At 46.5% G+C, this 20,380-nt stretch overlaps 1 protein-coding gene across 5 annotated transcripts in view; it reads right to left on the reverse strand.

The window, feature by feature from the left end:
* The window catches only part of SFXN2 (sideroflexin 2), a 90,170-nt gene that overhangs the window by 13,550 nt on the left and 56,240 nt on the right, over window positions 1–20,380 (reverse strand). Inside the window, exons 1-3 of one of the 5 annotated variants that reach the window (XM_045022613.1) lie at window positions 17,633–17,705; window positions 3,589–3,761; window positions 2,785–2,955 (exon numbers count right to left, since the gene is read on the reverse strand). In XM_045022613.1, coding sequence (XP_044878548.1) covers window positions 2,785–2,955; window positions 3,589–3,746 — 329 coding nt within the window. In that variant the 5' untranslated portion in view covers window positions 3,747–3,761; window positions 17,633–17,705. Of the gene's footprint in view, window positions 1–2,784; window positions 2,956–3,588; window positions 3,762–10,826; window positions 10,851–12,341; window positions 12,501–17,632; window positions 17,706–20,380 lie in introns of those variants that run through there. The other 4 variants (XM_045022611.1, XM_045022615.1, XR_006580772.1 and 1 more) reach the window with 4 other exon arrangements.

Genomic DNA, 20,380 nt, shown 5'->3' on the forward strand with positions numbered 1-20,380 from the left:
CTGGAAAAGGTCCCAGCCTAGGTCTGTTGTCTGGAGTCAGGGCAGGATCATTCCCTACGGAACATTCTCCTTGAACGGTATAGGAGGGACACAGGGGAAGGCAAACACGGGGGCATCTTTTAATTCCACTGACACACACCAGAGCAGGAGAAGTTTTTCCAAGGGTGAGAAAGGCAACATTGTGCTACAGATTCGGAACGGTCTCTCTTCAACAGTGGCACTCACTGGGAGAGGTGGGATCTGGGATTTCAGACGATACAAAGGAACCAGGAGAGGCAAGTTTAAAAAAAAGAGCAGCCAGAGCCCAGGACTGGCTTTGGGTTAATAATTAAAGGGCTTTTAATCAACAGCAGAATCAGTTAATAAGATAAAGAAGAAAAACATGCGAGTGAAGCAAAGGAAAGACATGGCCTTAATTGGGCAAAAGACTCATTTTTTGCCCAAATATTTGGATGTGTTAGAGGCCGGGGCAGAGAGGAGGGATTTAAATCTAATGAAACAGAAATGTTAGCAGGCCTTTTTTTTTAAAAATGGTGTCTCTGTGCTCCATTTTAACATTTTCCTGCCGGGTTGCAAATCCCAACCCAGCCATGTCTTGCTGGAACCTGAAAACGAAAGGGGACAGTCAAATTGACCAGTTTACCTTTCATCCTTTTTTGAAACTAACCACCCCAACCAAAAAAAAAAACAACAGATGAATTAGCAGAAATGGTGACAAGTAATTTCACTTGCTGTAACCTCAGAGCAAGGACACGTTTCCTCCACGAGCTCAGGATTTCTATGGTGACCACGTTTAAGCTCCTGGGGCTGGGTGGAAGGGCCAGAATTTCAAAACATGGCAGAGGAGGAAGCTGTGGGGGGTTGGCACAAACTTGGACTGTGTAGCTATTGGTGCAGGTATTTGTAAGGTCAGGCACATGCATAAGTTAAGGCAGTAAAGTAATGATCTTGCAGGCCTCAGTCCTGTAAGAAAATATCTTAGCTAAACAAGGCACACAGCCCAAAAGACTTAACTGCTTATGCTAACTAGGAGTAGGCCTAGATCATAAGATAGGACACCACAGAGGGCTGTCTGACCACAAGAATGCCATGGTAACTAATTGGCACATATGCTAATAAGCTTGAAGTAAACGAACATGTAACCTATGGGAGAAGGGCACCCCGACATTAGTAGGGCAAGGAAATACAAAGAAAACCCTCCTAAACATGCATTAAGCACAGCGACATCCACATAACACATTATAAAAGTTGTATCCCGGCCTCTACGCCTCGGGGAGATGTAACGTGTTGCCAGGATGATGACCCCTGGTGATGCTGAGGAGGACGATGATCACTTTGAGTCCCTCTGCAAAGGACGGTGGGAGTATACAGATGCTCAGACGCTCACTCTGTATTAGCGGCATCTATCATGCTGGGCTGGAGCGTTTGCAACTTCACTAAGTGTGTTAATAAAACTAATACAAATACAGAAGGTATTTCCTAAGAGTGAGTGTTGCAACCGTGCACATCGGGATTCCCAACTGACCGGTAATTTTAATAATACTGGGCCTGATCTCAGGAGTGTTGATGGGGAATTCTTAAGTAATCAATATAATTAATACACAATCTCTAGATCAGGCAACAACTATATGGAGAGGCGAGGGAGGACTGAGAGGCCAGCCCAAAGGTCGTGAGCCCCACGGTTGAGAGCAAGCACACAGTGCAAGGAATACAACCGGTAAATAACATTCTAGCAGCGTATGACGAGTGCTACGCAGGCCCATCTGTCTCCCTGCATGAAGATCACCAGTGTTTCAGGACAGGGGTCAGAACGAACATGAGACTGGATTGGAGGAAAGATTAAAGAGGCTAGGACTCTTCAGTTTGGAAAAGAGAAGACTAAGGGGGGACATGATAGAGGTATATAAAATCATGAGTGATGTTGAGAAAGTGGATAAGGAAAAGTTATTTACTTATTCCCATATTACAAGAACTAGGGGTCACCAAATGAAATTAATAGGCAGCAGGTTTAAAACAAATAAAAGGAAGTTCTTCTTCACGCAGCGCACAGTCAACTTGTGGAACTCCTTACGTGAGGAGGTTGTGAAGGCTAGGACTATAACAATGTTTAAAAGGGGACTGGATAAATTCATGGTGGCTAAGTCCATAAATGGCTATTAGCCAGGATGGGTAAGAATGGTGTCCCTAGCCTCTGTTCGTCAGAGGATGGAGATGGATGGCAGGAGAAAGATCACTTGATCATTGCCTGTTAGGTTCACTCCCTCAGGAGCACCTGGCATTGGCCACTGTCGGTAGACAGATACTGGGCTAGATGGACCTTTGGTCTGACCCGGTACGGCCTTTCTTATATTCTTATGGAAATCCTGGGGAAATTACCTTGCCCATGAGGTTTAAAGGTCCCAGCCGTGTCAATAATTCAGGAGGATGCTGCACTGAGTGGTCAGAAAGGCTCAGAGATGGAAGATCAGGTTTCTCTTCACGTTTATCACATCATGGGTCTGGCCCTTCCAACTCCCCTCTGTCTAGGTGTTTACACCGTGCCCATTACCATGGCATCCATGATGGTGGGATTAACATTAGAATCATGGTGCTGCGGAGTCTGCCCCCCTGCCCTTCACCACCAGGAGGGAGCTAATCCATACGTGGCTTCCTGCAACTCACTGCGGGCAAGTCTGACGTGGCTTCTTGCAACTCACTGCGGGCAATTCCCTGCTCAGCCTAACAGGGACAGCTTTAAAGGGGGACTGGGAATGGGGCTCTCGCTGCCCCCCTGCAGCTCCTTACCTGTAAAACTGCAGCATGAAGCCAGTGATGGCCATTCCCCCGGGCACCTGAAATGACATCCTCCCAATCAGGTTCATCTTCTCGCCTGAGTCTGGGTGGAATGCAGAGTCGTAGAGCTTCTTGGCGTAGAACAGCTGTTCCTGGCTGGTTCCCGGGGGTACCAGGCCAGCCCTGCAGGTAACAGAAAGAGCAACGTCCTGGGAGTTTGTCAGCTCCCCACTCCCAGACACTTCAGACTCCTGCCAATCTCCAGCCTTCACGTACTGCCATGCCTGCAGGGTGCCTACAGAATGGGCTTAGGTGAGCACGGCTCATATAGGGGGGCAAGGATGCATTTGGTCTATGCTCTGAAAGGGGAGCATCCAGGTTCTCCATACCCCCCTCAGTATCCCCGCACTATGAAAGACCCCTGCTCTCCTGCCCCACCACCTCTAGGATGTCCAGATACCATCACCACCTTACCTACCCAGAAGGCCTGCATGAGAGCTCCCTATGGCACCTGCCCGTGCAGACCCGTAAGAAGCCAAAGACTCTGCTGGGCAATGTGAGATGCCCCTCCTGATCCCAACCCCCGGGGTTGAGCACATGCAATCTATTGGCTGGCATGGGGTTGCTCCCGCACATACTGTCCACTCAAGCACATGCTACTATGTCACCCCCTTGTGATGAAGAGGGTACAATACCACTGCTGAACAGAGAGGGAAGCTTTCCTCACCCCACAGGTTTACCTCTCACATACAGCAAGGGCAGGCAGCAAACAGCCTTCTACCTTCATTCAGATCCAGTGGCCGCCCGGCCATTTACCTGCAGCTTTCCACCAGCGCCTTAGCCCGGTCCAGCTCATGTTCAGACACCAGCACCGTCCGCGGGTCTGTGATGTTGAAGAAATGCTTTAGGCGCCCCAGAAAAGTGTTCTGGTCCCAGCGCGGGGCGTCAATGCTAAAATTGGTCAGCCTGATCATCGTTTTAGCGGGGATCTGGAGGGGAAAGAGAAAGGGGAGAACTTAAGAGGAAACCTTCCCCTAACCCCTGCAAAGGTTCCTGGACGAGAGTCCTGCCACGTGATTGGCTTTCAGTCGGCACTTCCCCATCAAATGGCCTGGTGGGCAAACACGGGAGACGATCCTTCCTCCCAGGGCCAGGAAGAAAACCCAGTGAGTGAGAGTTAGGAGTTGCTCAATCCACTGGCTTTCGGCCTAGCCTCCCTTTCTTGCCAGCCTGGATCTGAGCCGACAGGTAAGTGAAAGGCAGGGCCCAGAGCTGGGGGAAGAGGGCATTCGCCTGACATGAGTTCGGCCCTGCAGGGAGCCAAGAAAGTAGATTTAAACAAACAAAAATCCTCTAGCCGGAGCCCTTCACCCACTCCCAGAATGTGATTTCTGAAAACAGCTGGGCAGCTAACCCCAGGCCAAACCAGGGGAAGGAGTAAAGGGAAGCTGAAGTCAAGATATCTCCACTTTTGATCCTATAGTACAGGCTTCCTCCCTGGAGGCCCGGTGTCCCCGCTCCATTTGGGCACATGGCCCTGTCTCCTCCCACCCCACCTTCCATCTGTGCAGCTCTCCTGGTTAGACAGCCTGCCCCCTCCCGTGCTCTGCCCGCTTCATTAGCCATCTTACCCTGCATCACAGGGCGTGCTACATACTATGGAGCAGTGAGAAAGAACACGTGGCTAAAAACAAGCCCTGGCTAATGTGCTTCTCTCTCCAAAGTGCGCCTGGCTTTAGCAAAGTATTTAATTAGCCGCCACTAACTTCTTTTCCTCGCCTGCAGATTATAGTGATCTCAGCCCAAGAAGCCCTGGAATGGGATTCCTTCTGAGGACAAAAACAACGAGGAGTCCTTGTGGCACCTTAGAGACTAACATATATTTGGGCATAAGCTTTCGTGGGCTAAAACCCACTTCATCAGACGCATGGAGTGGAAAATACAGTAGGCAGATACAAATACACAGCACATGAAAAGATAAGAGTTGCCTTACCAAGTGTGTGTGTGTGTGGGGGGGGTCAGTGCTAACGAGCCAATCCAATTAAGGTGGAAGTGGGCTATTCTCAACAGTTGACAAGAAGGGGTGGAAATCACTTTTGTAGTGCTAATGAGGCCAATGTAACCAATGTAGCCCATTTCAAACAGTTGACAAGAAGGTGCGAATATCAGCAGGGGGAAATTAGTTTTTGTAGTTACCCATCCACTCTCAATCTTTCTTCAGGTCTAGTTTAATGGTGTCCAGTTTGCAAATTAATTCCAGTTCTGCAGTTTCTCGTTGGAGTCTGTTTTTTAATTTTTATTTTATTTATTTATTTATTTTTGAATTGCCACTTTGAAGTCTGTTATTGAGTGGCCAGGGAGAATGAAGTGTTCGCCTACTGATTTTTGAATGTTATAATTCTTGATGTCTGATTTGTGTCCATTTATTCTTTTGCGCAGAGACTGTCCGGTTTGGCCAATGTACATGGCAGAGGGGCATTGCTGGCACATATCACGTTGGTAGATGTGCAGGTGAACTAGCCCCTGATGGCGTGGCTGATGTGATTAGGTTCTATGATGGTGTCCCTTGAATAGATATGTGGACAGAGTTGGCAACAGGGTTTATTGCAGGGATAGGTTCCTGGGTTAGTGTTTTTGTTGTGTAGAGTGTAGTTGCTGGTGAGTATTTGCTTCAGGTTGGGGGACTGTCTGTAGGCGAGGACTGGCCTGTCTCCCAAGGTCTGTGAGAGTGAGGGATTGTCTTTCAGGATAGGTTGTAGATCCTTGATGATGCACTGGAGAGGTTTTAGTTGGGGGCTGTAGGTGACGGCTAGTGGCATTCTGTTACTTTCTTTGTTTGGCCTGTCTTGTAGTAGGTGACTTCTGGGTACTCTTCTGGCTCTGTCAGTCTGTTTCTTCACTTCAGCAGGTGGGTATTGTAGTTTTAAGAACGCTTGATAGAGATCTTGTAGGTGTTTGTCTCTTTCTGAGGGGTTGGAGCAAATATGGTTTTAGAGCTTGGCTGTAGACAATGGATCATGTGATGTGGACTGGATGAAAGCTGGAAGCATGTAGGTAAGTATAGCGGTCAGTAGGTTTCCGGTATAGGGTGGTGTCTGAGGACGTGCTCAATTGAGACGTAATATTGGCTTGGTGTTCAACAGAATGTAGTAAGAAGAGCATGGAATCCATTTTAACACCACTATTGAGCTGCTTATGAATGATTTTGTGACCATACTCGCCTGGGCATGCGCGTATGTGTATATATAATTCTCTGTTGAATATGCTGAACATTTTGTTGAGTGACATTTTTGACTCCTTTTGAGCGCTTAAACAGCTACACGTAGCGACTTTTCAAGCTTTGTCTGGTGACTTCCTGCTATATGGGCTCCTCACTCCTGGCCCTCTGTGCTCTGACCTTCCAACCCTGGTGTTACAACTGACACCTGCTCCCTAGGAACTGTACTGGGATCCCATAGCTCATTGCATGGAGGCTGCCACACAGTCATCATGACCTTTGCCTTCCCATCTGGACTGGAACTGAACCAGCAACCTACAATGAGAACAGCTCCTTGCCCCATAACTGTTCCCCTGAGCCAGCCTGGCCCAACGTCAGTCAAGCTCTGATATTGCAGGACAGTGGAGGTTTCAGATGCTTTGCCCGCTGGCACTTTATTTTGGACTTTTTTAACCCCATTGATAAACTCCTTGGGAAGTTCAAAGCCCCTGGAATTCTGGACTGGATCCCTCTGGAAGTTCACCTGAAAAATACAGTCTGCCTTAAAGAGAGATTTCTGTCCTGCTGCCAGGAACAGAGCCACCTAGCTACCCAGCAGGAGAGTGAATCCATAGTGCAGCCTTTACCAACACACTATTTACTTACATCACGCCATCAAATGCACATTAAATGCACCACGCTCCCCAACCCCATTTAGCACTAATGCAATATTAAGGTTGATAACGCTTAGCATTCCTTTAAATAGGTCTGTCTACATTCCACATGCTTCACGGACACTATCTAATTAATCAAAGACTTTCAAACTCTCAGACTTCCGGAGAAGTTAATGCTGCTCTTAGGACATTAACTTTGGCACATTGCACATCCTGCTCATTTCACTGGGGATTTAACAAGCAAGCAATATACTAAAGTTTTATAGTTAAAGAACACCAGAAGTTAAGACACTGAATTTAAGCAACATTGAGAAAGACGCCTTAACTTGGCATTCCTAGTCATCTTTTTTCATAGATTCCAAGGCCAGAAGGGACCATTGTGACCATCTAGCCTGACCCCCTGTCTAGCACAGGCCTTCTGAGCACTCGACCCAACACTAAACTTGCAGTATCAAGATCACTTTTTTGCAATTAATTTCCCTGTGTTTTTAAAGCCAAAGGAGACAACAGAAGGTATTTTGCTTGGGAAATTTGCAGTCTGTGCTAACAGAGCTCGTAAATTCTTTGATTCTGGGCCTATGCCAGAGACTTTTAGCCCAGCGATGCACTCGGTTTATAAATACTGCAAACTTCCTCTATTCTTGATGGACTTTATAACGTCCTTGGATATGGAATTATTTGGCCTGTAGAGTATACAAGATCCATCAGCTTGGTTAATGGACTGAGTAGGTTTGTTGTTATCAAACCCCGCAAGAAGACAAGTTCTACAGAAAAATCTGCAAGATGGGCAACTTCTGAGCTCGTTGGCTGATAAATGCCAAGTATTCTCATTCTTGTACTCTAGAGAGCCAGCCATCATTGCAGTACTGGCCTGGGAGCTAGGAACGCCAGAGTCCTAATCATAGCAGAATACATATAGTCTAAGTCTTCCTTTGAGCTATGCAATGGAATGCACACCTTTGGGTGTTTAGTATCTAACAATCTACCACTTCTTGGTAACAGATGTTCCGAATGCCACGCCTGGGAGAGTTGTCACAGCACAGGGCCTTAGGGAAATCACAGGAATGAGAGAGAGAGAGAAAAGGATTCTCGGTTCCTCTTCTCCATCCCTGCTGAGGCAGTATCGGTCCCCACAGAGCACCGTGAAGTCCAGTTTCAGACATCCCAGGAAGCGTGCGTCCCGTGGCTGACTAATTAAAAAATCCTGTGGATCGATCCATTGTCGCTGATGAGATTCCTGCTCTCACACTGGAACTAACCTGCAATTTATCAGACAATTGCAAAACATGGCAGCCTGGCTAACTTCAGTGGTCACTGGGGGTGGGGATGCCCCATGCCAAACCCATACCCGACCAATGGACTCGACAGCACTTGTTTTTCCCGCCACCGAAGTGGGTGCATTTTGAAATGGACTGCCATCTCCCACTGGGGCCATGTGGGCTGCCGCATAAATTACTTCAGCAGCTGCCCAGTGCTGCTGTTCTGCCTACATTGCTGATTGGCCTAGAGGTCTCAATGGAAGGAAGGGGTGTAGCATCAAAAGGGGAGGAGACAACTGCCATGCTCTGGGGATGATGATGGAGAGCAGGAAACAGACAAAGTCCTTTTCAGCCATCAGCCACATTCTCTTCTCTCCACTCCTGCAGTGGCTTTCATTTAGCCAGCCAGCTACAGAGCATCTCACTTACAGGTTGCCTCCTACCTCTTCATAGCTCCTGTAGAGATGCAATCAAGGGAGAGTAATGTGTGCAAATCCAGAGGCAGTGCAGTCCAGTGGCTAGAACTGGGAGGCAAGAGTTGAGCAACTGGCCCTGCCAGTATTACGTAGCTTCCTTGGGCGTTGTTGAAAAAAAAAAGCCACTTGAAATACAGGTGCAGCTTCTGAATCTGGTTTTGGTGGTGGAAACACTGGAGAGGGGGGAGGAAAAATAAGAGACTGGAAAATGAAATACTCATCACTCTGCTTGTCAGTTTGTCCCAAGTTAAAGCCTGCAAAGGAGCCTAATTATTAATCAGGACTTCACAGAGAGTCCAAGGACCTTGTACTGTGCATGGGAATGTGACTTGCCGTTGCACTGCTAGAAAACAGTCCACCAAGCTGAATCAAGCTCACAGGTCTCAGTGCTGTGCTTGACCTCTGAATAAATATTAAACTCCTTTTATGAACGTGCATCATTCTCTCAACATGCACAAGGCATTCCAGTCACCAGGGGCCTGATCCAAAGCCCACGGAACTCAGTGAGACCCACGCATTCATTTCAATGGGGTTTTCTCAGGCCCATGGGGAAGAAGGTGGCGTTTGACACAGTAACACAGGACAGTCTCACAAGCAGGCCAGGGAAATGTGCTCTAAATGAAATTAGTGTAAGATGAGTGCACACCTGGTTGAAAGACCGTACTCAGCACAGTCATCAATGGTTTGCTGTTAAACGGTAGGCCGTAGCTTGCGGGATCCCACAGTGATCAGTCCTGGGTCAAGTACTAGTCAATATTTTCACTGATGACTTGGATAACAGAGTGGAGAGTATTCTTACAAAATGTGCAGGTGACACACTGATGGGAAGGGCTGCCAGCAGTTTGGAAGGCAGGATTCGAATTAAAAATGACCTTGACAAATTGGCGAATTAGTCTGAATTCTACAACATGAAATCCAATAAAAGACAAGTACAAAGTACTTCGCGTAGGAAGGAAAAAAAAAATCAAATACACAACTACACATGGGAAATAATTAGCTAGGCGGTACTACTACTGAGAAGTAGCTGGGGTTATAGTGGATTACAAATTGAGTGAGAGTCACCAATGTGATGCAGCTGCAAAGGCGGCTAATATTCCAAGCCGCATTAAAATAAGTGTTGAATGTATAACATAGGAGGTAATTGTTTTGTCAGCACTGGTGAGGCTCCAGCACTGGTGTGTCCAGTTCTGGGTACCACACTTTAGGAAAGATGGGGACAAACTGGAGAGAGTCCAGAGAAGAGCAACAAAAATAAGAGGTTTAGAAAACCTGATCTCTGAGGAAAGGTTAACAATATTGGGGAAAGAATACTGAGGAAGGACCTGGTAACAGTCTTCAAATACGTTAAGGACTGTTATAAAGAGGATGGTGATCAATTGTTCTCCAAGTCCACTGAAGGCAGGGCAAGAAGTAACGGGCTTCATCTGCAGCAAGAGAGATTTAGGGTTAGAAAGTTATTCCTAAAATCTAACCATAGTAGTTAAACGCTGCAATAGGCTCCCAAGGAGGGGATTCCACAACCTATCACTGGAGGTTTTAAAGACCAGATTGGGCAAATTCATGTCTCAGGTCTAGGCTAACTTGGGCCCAGCTCAGCACAAGGGGCTCGACTTGATGACTTCTTGAGTTCCTTCCACCCCTACAGTTCTAGGATTCTAAAAACTCTAACGTCCATGGGGAGGGAGAAGCAGCTATGGAAGAGATACACCTCACAGTGAGGGAAGAAAGAGACAGAAAACACTGATGGTAAAAGCAGACCAGGGAGAAAAGCCAAATCAGAAAAGACTAGAAGAAAGAAGGGACAGAGTTTTGCAGTGAACGTGGGGATAACCTACCACATGGGAGAGTCATGAGTTACAAACAGGAGTGATTTAAAAGGCCTTTGAGATTCTTGGCTGGAGGGAAAAACAGCAGTCAAAGAGTTAATTTAAAGAAGAGCTTTGAAAGAGGAGTCTGAGGGGAGTGGAGCTATACAGGCTCTGAAAGAGAGAATGAAGGTGTAAACCAGACAGATGGAGATCAGGGCTGAGGGAAACTGATCTATGAACCTCAACACCTCAGTGGTGCAACGCCACTGATGCAATGGCGCTAAGGACGTATTTAGCTCAGAACATTTCCAATTGTACAGTGTTTGCTTTGCCCAACATTGTGACTAAGTTTTAATGATGCTTTGGCTGATTTTATGTCTTTTCTCCCACCTTTGGATGGGGTGGACTCAGTGAACTAGTCCCTCACCCCAAGAGCAGCCTCCCACCCCCCTACGGAGGTTAGGGATTCCCCCTTATTTTCCTTTCAGTGGGCCATGGAAGACAACATAATCTAATTCAACATCTCTCTTTCTGTGTAGAGGACGCATCAGCAAGCAGGCAGAGAGGAAGGGGATGTGGGTGGGTAGCCCCCAGCAAGGGACGGGGTGAGGGGGAGAGCGAGGAGGTGAGGATTTCACCACCTCTGTGGCTGTTGTCCAAAGCCCGGAAAGATGTTTCCTTTTAGTTCCACCGAAGGAGAAACTGGCTCAAACTAACATTCAGCCACTTGGAAAGGTCCAGAAGAGTTACCATGGCCACGGCAGAAACATTCCATCAAGCAACTGATGTGATCAAAATGCCGTTAACCTAACAGAGCTTGAAACAGCTACTGGGGCAGGGGGGAAGCAAAGGGGGCTGCATTTTTCAGAAAACTGATTTAAATAAACACAGAACCCAGGCAGTCAGCGACTGGCTTTATGAGAGATTTCAGATGATCCAGGAGCTTGCTCCATGCCGCTTCATTATGCCCAGAGTCTGTTTAGAGAGTCACCAGTTGCAAATATTCCCAGGGCTATCAACTCTTCCCACTGGATTGGGTTTCAAAAGATTCCTTGTCTTGCAACAGCGGGTTTTGCTTGCATGGTTTCAATGTGCCACAGTTTCAAGTCTCAACCCTCCATCCCCTACCACAGTGACATGTGGCAGGTTTTCCCACACCTCACTGGTTAGCCCAGGCCAACACACACTCCCTCTTTCCCCTGCTTCCTCGCATGAGGCTGCAGCTGGGCACCCATGGTTAGCCTGACATGACCCAGGCTACAGCAGGTACAAGGTGTCAGAGGAAATCTCTGTTTGCTCCCTGTCAATCATGTAGGCCCCACCCATTAACTCAGGCGCTCTGAAACATTGTGGAAGAAGACCCTATAGGGTTTGGACAAAGACCTTTGTGTGCATCCTGACAGCAGAAACTCTGGCCCAGCCCCTGACCAGCTCCCATGGGGATTATTCTTCCCCCACAAATCACCACGGGTCCATCCAAAACACAGCAACCAAAGTTACCTTCCTAGGACACAGCCTGTTTCACCCACATCACACCCACTCCCCACTGGCACCCTTTCCAGGTTCCACAACTCCACTTCTCCCGACCTCTCTGAGCTCATCTCAGGCCCCTCCACTCTACCAAGGATGCACCTATGGCACTGCACTGGCTCTCTCAGCTCCCCAGGGGGTTTTCACTGTATGCCACACCCCCACCCCCAATTACACTGCACTGCCCTCCCCCCTTGGATAACCTGGGCCTTCCACTGTACTCACCTTCCTAGTTCCTCTCCAATAACATCCCTGTCTCCACACACAGCTTACACTGCACCTGCCATCTCCTCTCGGAGTCTCTGGGCTAGATACTGCACCCTCCCACCAAAACCAAAAACCGCTGCACTCCTCTCTGACCACTTGGTTTGCACGCTACCCTCCCCCCACGGCACTGCACCCTTCCCCTCTCCCATCCACCCCGCAACAGGGTGTACACTGCACCCCCCACCCCATAGCACTGCACTTCCCTCTCACACCTGCTGGGGTTACACTGCAGCCCCCCACCCCACAGCACTGCACGCTCCTTGGGCCTTGCACTGCCCCCCATTACGCCGCGCTCCCCTCTCAGACCTCCCGGAGTTGACACGATGCCGCCCCCCCCATTACACCGCCCGGCTCCCTACCTGCCACTGCCCCAGGCAAGAGCCCCGCTCCCTCTGTCCGGCCCACGTGGATTTCGCCGCCCCGCTCCCTAACGCGTGGCCCTTGTCAGCCAATCAGAGCCGGCCTCCCCCACGTTGCCAGCATCAGCACAGGGCCTGGGACGGGAGCCAAGGGGGTTTAGTACGCATGCGCCGGACAGGGAAAGCCCGAGGAGGGGCACGAGGCCAACACTGGGCGAGGCTGGATGTCTGACCCCGCCCCCTGCCGCTCGTGCGGCGTGCGTGCCGCGGAGCAGGGTGACGTTGAACGTAGGAGGCGGCGCGCATGACGCAGTTGCCCATGGTAACCCGGGAGCCGCGTAGAGGATGGTGAGTGCGGGATATGAGGGGGGGCTGGGTTGGGCTGCTGGGGGGGGCAGCCAGGGGAGGGTCCTGCTGTCTGGGGGAGGGGCAGCCTGGGTGGGGAGGGGGGATTGGAGGTTGCTGGGGGGGGGCAGCCTGGCTGGGGAGGGAGGATTGGAGGTTGCTGGGGGGGGGCAGCCTGGGAGGGGAGGGGGGATTGGGGGTTGCTGGGGGGAGGGGCAGCCTGGGTGGGGAGGGGGAGGGGGGGTTGCTGGGGGGGGCAGCCTGGGTGGGGAGGGGGGATTGGGGGTTGCGGCGGGGAGCAGCCTGGGTGGGGAGGGGGGATTGGAGGTTGCTGGGGGGAGGGGCAGCCTGGGTGGGGAGGGGGATTGGGGGTTGCTGGGGGGGGCAGCCTGGGTGGGGAGGGATGCGGGGCTGGGATCTAAGCCTAGGGGGAGGGATGGGGAGCAGGGTGCCGGGGGCCCAGCCTGGCTGGGGAGGGATAGGTGGGGGCTAGGGTGCTGTGGAGAGGGAGGGATGGGGGCCCAGCCTGGGAGGAAGAGATGGGGGCTGGGTGTTGGGACCAAGCTTGGGGGGGAGGGCAGGATGGGGTGGGATGCTGGGGGGCCCAGCCTGGCTGGGGAAGGGTGGATGGAGGAGGCTAAGGTGCCATGGAGAGGGAGGGAGGGATGGGGGTCCAGCCTAGGCGAGGCAGGAGAGATGGACTGGAGGGGCTAGCCTGGATGGGGAGGAAGGGATGGGGGGCTGGGGTTCTGTGAGCCAAGCCTGGATGGGGAGGGCTGGATGGGGTGCTGGGGTACTATGAAGAGGGAGAGATGAGGGCCACCCTGGGGGGTCTCATTGGAGGAGAAAAGACAGGCAGGTACTCAGAAGTGTCAGGCATGCAGTGCCAGGGGGAGGAGGGGTTGACACAGCTGCTGCAGAGGAGCACCCCATCCCCCCCTGAGGTAGGCTAGCCCTAGGGCAGGATGGTGTGCAGGGTGTGTGCAGGAACTAAAGGGACGCAAGCTTATGACAGTGAGACAGAGGATGGGTGAAAGAGGTGAACAGCCTCCAATAGCCCCACATATAGGGCTACATTCAGTCCTCAGATCCATAGAGATGGCCTGGTTTGCACACACTGGTTCAAGGCAACCTCATTTTCCCTAACTGAGGAGCTACACAGACAGCGTGCTAGGAGCATAGCACACGCAGCATCTTCATTGTGATGGTTCTGCAAGCTACGTTCCCCACCCATCCCAGCCTGCAGAGGGAGAGATGGGGGCCACCCTGGGGGGTCTCATTGGAGGAAAAAGGACAGGCAGGTACTCAGTCACAAAAGGTGTGGAGACAAAGGCCAAGAGGCCCTGTTCCCTTTTTGTTCAGTTGATGGTGGGTCATTACACTTGATCTAGACACAGTGGTCATCACAGGAGCTACATCTGCTTTAAAAACGAGGGCAGTTACATAATGCAGTGGAGCACTCCACTAACTACACTTGGGCAGCGGCTGCTGACAGATAAAGTTGCACTTTTGCTTTCCGAAAGTCTCAAACTGGTATAGTCTGGGATTTGCTGAATGGTTTCTGAGCATTTAGTGTGTGTGAGATGGGGTGGGCGGGAAGGAAGTAGGTAGTTTTCAGTGCATGTTTTACTTAGTGTTAAACAGAAAGATACACAAATGTATTTCCCATATACTAAATCAGCGTTTCCCAAAGTGTGCGGTGTGGCCCCTTGGGGTTCATCAGAGACTAGCTGGGGTGGGGAGAGACACGGGGAGCACCCCAGCTAAAGACCCTGACATAAATTGTTCTCCAGAATCTCAGCTTTCATTTAAAAAAACAAAACAAAACAACAAACACTAAGTCTCTAGTTGTTATGGCTGTGAAGAAAACTTTGAAAATGTGAAGGGAGCGAAACTGCCGCAGAGATCAGTGTTTGCAGAGAGCCTAAATCCATAGCCCTCAAGTGTGAATTGCCCCATTCTTTTCAGTGGTTACTCATTCTGATGCCAATAATGAGTTAACAGTGTTGACATTTAAATTATTTCAATGCACATCAAAGCATATAAGAAATGAGTGGAAGTTTAATATTATGAAGATCTATACCAGCATTTCCCCAAAGTGTGGGGAGGAGGGCATGAAGTAGCAGCTGGGGAAAGGAAGTGAGGGCACAGCAGATGTATAATGAGAGATGGGGAGATTGCAATCCCACCATGTGAAGTTTAACAATGAGAGCCCAGTCAGTTTTGTTGTCCTAAAAGAGGGCTCATCTTTTGAAAGTTTGGAAAATATTTTGTTAAATGGCACCTGTGGCTTTCTTGCTACTGTAAAGAACTATATTTACATGTTTATGGCACTTTATTAACAGGCATCAGGCAAAGAGTATAATAATTTTGTACTTATAGGGCCTTTTATTCAAGGATAGCAAAGTGCTCTATCATGATGTTCAAGTATTATCCCTTTTTGCAGATGGGGAAACTGAATTATAGAGAGGTTAGGTGACTTGCTCAAAATTATTATATGGAGACAGGGTAGTTTCTGCATAGTTAAAAGTGCAGTCAGGCACCTTAAGGCTGATTGTGACCTATTCTTTCCAGCAAAACCACAATCCATTTATTGTCAGTAGTCTCCTTGATACCTAGAATTTTTTCCAGAAATTGAGAATTTTCTGAGATAAGATTTGGAAAGTGAGTCCTTTTAGAAATGTTTGCGTATGGTCTAATAGTTTGTTGGTGCTTTTATCTGCCCAATAAAATTACATTACATCACAGGGTGGTTGTTTTTTTTTTTTAAAGAGTACGTCTTAACATTTACTCATATACACCGGTTAGTTATCAAAGACAGGTATGCTGAAATATGTACAAACATGTTCCAAAAACTAGACATGAGTTTCAAATACCAAAACCATCAGAAGGAAGAAAAGCATGCAGTCATTGTCATCATTGACACCCATACACACACATTTTGTGTGTGAGTCTTTTTCCTATGAAAATCTGCATGTGACACATTGCTACCAAATTTAAAGGATGCAAAAGAGTTTGATTGCAGTTATGCAAAGGCATGCACAGAAGGACCCATTCAGATATCTCCCAGTGTCCTAAATAGAAAACTTGGTATGACCTCTTTTGCTAGAAAACGATGTCAGTGGTTTGAGCAGGGAAAACTTTTTAGGTGATTTGACTCCAGCAAAAGTTAAATTTTAATGCAGGAAAAAATGTATACATTGAATGACACCATAGTCTGGAGCTTGCACAGCAAGTAATTGATTTAGTTTTGCCTGTATTAGAAGTATTGAATAAGCTGTGCTCAATAGATTATGGCTCTTTAGTTGTTCTGAAAAAGGCTTAATGCTTTTATGTAACATCTGGAGTTAGGCAGGCTAAGAGAAAGTTAATCAAACTTCATGCTTCAGGGCATCAGCTGCATTAAGGAAGGACTCCCCACCCTCACACACTGTGTACAGAATTGTACAATGGATCAGGAATGAAACATCAGCTACTAGCCACTGCTGAAGGCATGATATTAGACTCGATAGACCATTTGTTTGATCCCACTTTAGCAAATCCTATATAAATACAGTGAAACCTTCACTAACCTTCCTTGAATAGGCATCCTCTGTCTTCCGCAATGATTTTAAAGTTGTTGTTATTACCCTTTACTGTAGAGCTTAGGAGCCCCAGTCAGGGACCAGAACTCCACTGTGCTAGGCACTGTACAAACACAGAACAAAAATATAGTTCCTTCCCCCAAGAGCTTACAATCTAAGTATAAAACAAGAGACAGCAGGTGCATAGACAAACCAGTGGGAGAGTACAGGGGCAATATTGGTCAGTGTGATAGGCAGTTTTTTGTAGGCATAATGGAAAAGGAGGGGTTTGAAGGAGGATAATGAGGTAGCTCTGCAGATGTTTATTGGGAACTCTTCCTAAGCCTGACGAGCAGCACAAGGGAAAGCACAAAGGTGCTTGTTTCAGATTTAACAAATGGGTAATGGAGGCTTACGCCATGGGCCAATCAGAGGCAGGAGTCAGCATCTTGATAGAGAATGAGAGAGGATAGGTAGGATGGGGTTAGGCCATGAAGGGCCTTAAAAGTGAAGACAAGTAGTTTCTGTTTGATGCGATAGTGAAGGGGGAGGCAAAGCGTGGGGTGACATGGTCAGGTAGTGGGCTAGGAGAATGATCTTTACAGCAGCGTTGCAGTTCAGTGGAATTTTATTTGATCTTTTGTTAAATGCCACCCTGACTAGGTAAACATTTGCTGGTCAGTGAAGGCAGTTTTTACTGATATTCTAAATTCATCATCTGAGTTTTGTGGCTAATACAACAAAACAGAGAATATTTGCTTCTTCTCCCTAATGGGGACACAACTCCACCCCGTAGTGACTGATAGGCCCCATGTTGCCATATTTCAAGCCCATAGCATAATGTGAAATAGTTCCCTCCATTACATCCTTATATTGTCAACTCTGATATGAAATTTACACAGATTATTTCAATGCTCAATTCCCCCCAGATCAACTTCTAATTTGGCTTATAAATGTGACTCTTCCTCTCAACAGCTTCTATGGCACAGGATGTGGTTGCATGCACCAACAAGTTCTAGAAATCCACACCGCTTGGATTCAAAGCTGAATAAACCTGCCAAACCTTAGGACTGTACATGTCATTGTATTTTTATATACAAGTATTAAGAAAAGTTTAGCGCAGGTAGCTATAACAAAAAAACTTTTGATAGTTCAGTAGGTGTTTTCAACCTAGAAATTATATATTTTCATAAAACCACATATTTGTATTCTGAGAAGGATGCTAATGAGATGATAATTTTCTTTCATATCCAATTTGCTTTTTGAGTGCTGTATTTCTCTGTATTTGCCACCTAACAGTGTAGAACCCAGTATTAAATATTATATAATTTCTTGGTAATTATCCAGTGGCTTTGTGTTTGCTTTTTTAGTATCTCCACCCACCTTCCAGAAAATGTAGCTATCTGAGTGGTGCTCTCAGGTGTCAGTCTCCTGTTGGAGGAGGTCCTGTGCGCCTCTGTACAAAGGAAAGATATTTTGGTCTCTTGTTCAATTCAGTCAAATACTAAAACAGATTATTTGCTTAATACATGCCACCACTTCTGGAGTTGCCCAATATGGCCACCCTCATCCAAAAGGTGTAGCCTGTTGAGAGTATACATCCTATCATACAGCGCTTCATCGTCTGAGTGGCCTCCACAGTTCCCCCCTCCATATTAAAAATGCTGCAATCTGTTCAGTTTTATGCAAATTACATGTAGTCTTCCCACTCTTGACAAGTTGCCAGTGCAGCTCTTCAGCTGGACAGTGTGCTTCAACCCCAGCTGAAGACTTGTTCTGCTACTGAACCATCTCATCCCTTAAACTGCCAATACACTGCTGCCCTGCCACCAATCCAACCAATAGATTGCTTTTGTAGTATCCTTGCCTTGCCTCCTGGCACATCCATAGCACCACTGCAATATCCATAACACTGCCCACATTTATGGTTTTCCCATTCAAAAGTTAATTCAGATATTTTGTTTGCAAGTAAAAATCTGTCTATCTGTATGTGCGTAGTAAAGGTTGCACATACCACAGGCTGGAATTATGCAGCAAGTAAATTAATTGTTACTTTTTCTAGTCTGCTAAACCATCAAGGAGCACTTAACACCTTTTAGCTCATGTATTTAGTAGGGCTGTCAAGCAATTAAAAAAATGTATCGCGATTAATCGCACTTTTAATAATAAAATACCATTTAAATATTTTTGGATGTTTTCTACATTTTCAAATATATTGATTTCAGTTACAACACAGAATACAAAGTGTGCAGTGCTCACTTCATATTTATTTTTGATTATAAGTATTTGCACTGAAGAAAACAAAAGAAATAGTATTTTTCAATTCATCTAATACAAATACTATAATGCAATCTCTTTATCATGAAAGTTGAACTTACAAATGTAGAATTATGTACCAAAAAACTGCATTCAAAAATAAAACAATGTAACATTTTAGAGTCTGCAAGTCCACTCAGTCCTACTTCTTGTTCAGCCAGTCACTCAGACAAACCAGTTTGTTTACATTTGCAGGAGATAATGCTGCCTGCTTCTTGTTTACAATGTCACCTGAAAGTGAGAACAGGCGTTCTCATGGCACTGTTGTAGCCGGCATTGCAAGATATTTACATGCCTGATGTGCTAAAGATTCATATGTCCCTTCATGCTTCAACCACCATTCCAGGGGACATGTGTCCATGCTGATGACAGGTTCTCCTTGATAACAATCCAGAGCAGTGTGGACCAACGCATGTTCATTTTCATCATCTGAGTCAGATGTCACCAGCACAAGATTGATTTTCTTTTTTGGTGGTTTGGGTTCTGTAGTTTCCACATCGGAGTGTTGCTCTTTTAAGACTTCTGAAAGCCTTCTCCACACCTTGTGCCTCTCAGGTTCTGGAAGGCACTTCAGATTCTTAAACCTTTGGTCGAGTGCTGTGGCTATCTTTAGAAATCTCACACTGGTACTTTCTTTGCGTTTTGTGAAATCTGCAGTGAAAATGTTCTTAAAACGAACAACATGTGTTGGGTCATCATCCAAGACTGCTATAACATGAAATATACGGCAGAATGCAGGTAAAACAGAGCAGGGGACATACAATTCTCCCCTCAGGAGTTCAATCACAAATTTAATTAATGCATTATATTTTTAATGTGCGTCATCAACATGGAAGCATGTCTTCTGGAATGGTGGCTGAAGCATGAAGGGGCATATGAATGTTTAGTGTATCTGGCACGTAAATACCTTGCAGTACCGGCTACAAAAGTGCCATGCAAATGCCTGTTCTCACTTTCTGGTGATATTGTAAATAGGAAGAGGGCAGCATTATCTCCTTTAAATGTAAACAAGCGTGTTTGTCTTAGCAATTGGCTGAACAAGAAGTAGGACTGATTGGACTTGTAGGCTCTGAAGTTTTACATTGTTTTGTTTTTGAGTGCAATTATGTAACCAAAAAAATTTACATTTGTAAGTTGCACTTTCAGGACAAAGAGATTGCACTACAGTACTTGGATGAGGTGAATTGAAAAATTCTATTTCTTTTATTTATCATTTTACAGTGCAAATATTTGTAATAAAAATAATATACTTTGATTTCAGTTACAACACAGAATACAATATATATGAAAATGTAGAAAAACATCCAAAATATTTAATAAATTTCAGTTGGTATTCTATTGTTTAACAGTGCGATTAAAACTGCAATTGATCACAATTTTTTTTAATCACTATTCCTTTTTATTTTATTTTTTTAGTTAATCACATGAGTTAACTGCGATTAATCGACAGACCTAGTATTTAGGTATTTATAAGGCTGAATTTTTAAAAATCCCCACAGATTTTACTGAGTGATGCTTCTCCTGGATATTAAATATCTATTTACTAGAATCAGAATACATACATGTAACTTTAGAACAGTAACGTTTTTGACTTACTGGTAGCCCAAACTAGAGTTTGTGTCTTGATTTAAACTGGATTGCATTTTAACTGCACACACGAGCTATATAATATATATGCAAACAGAGCTACTAAAGTAGAGTCCACATCTATATATTGGCTTGCTTTCCTTCTAGCCTTCTAAATCAGCTTACTTTATACCTTAGAGAATACTTTTATTTCTATAAATAACCCTTTCTCTATTGGCTAACCCAGAT

Source organism: Mauremys mutica, chromosome 7, assembly GCF_020497125.1.
Source record: "Mauremys mutica isolate MM-2020 ecotype Southern chromosome 7, ASM2049712v1, whole genome shotgun sequence".
Lineage (NCBI taxonomy): Eukaryota > Metazoa > Chordata > Testudines > Geoemydidae > Mauremys > Mauremys mutica.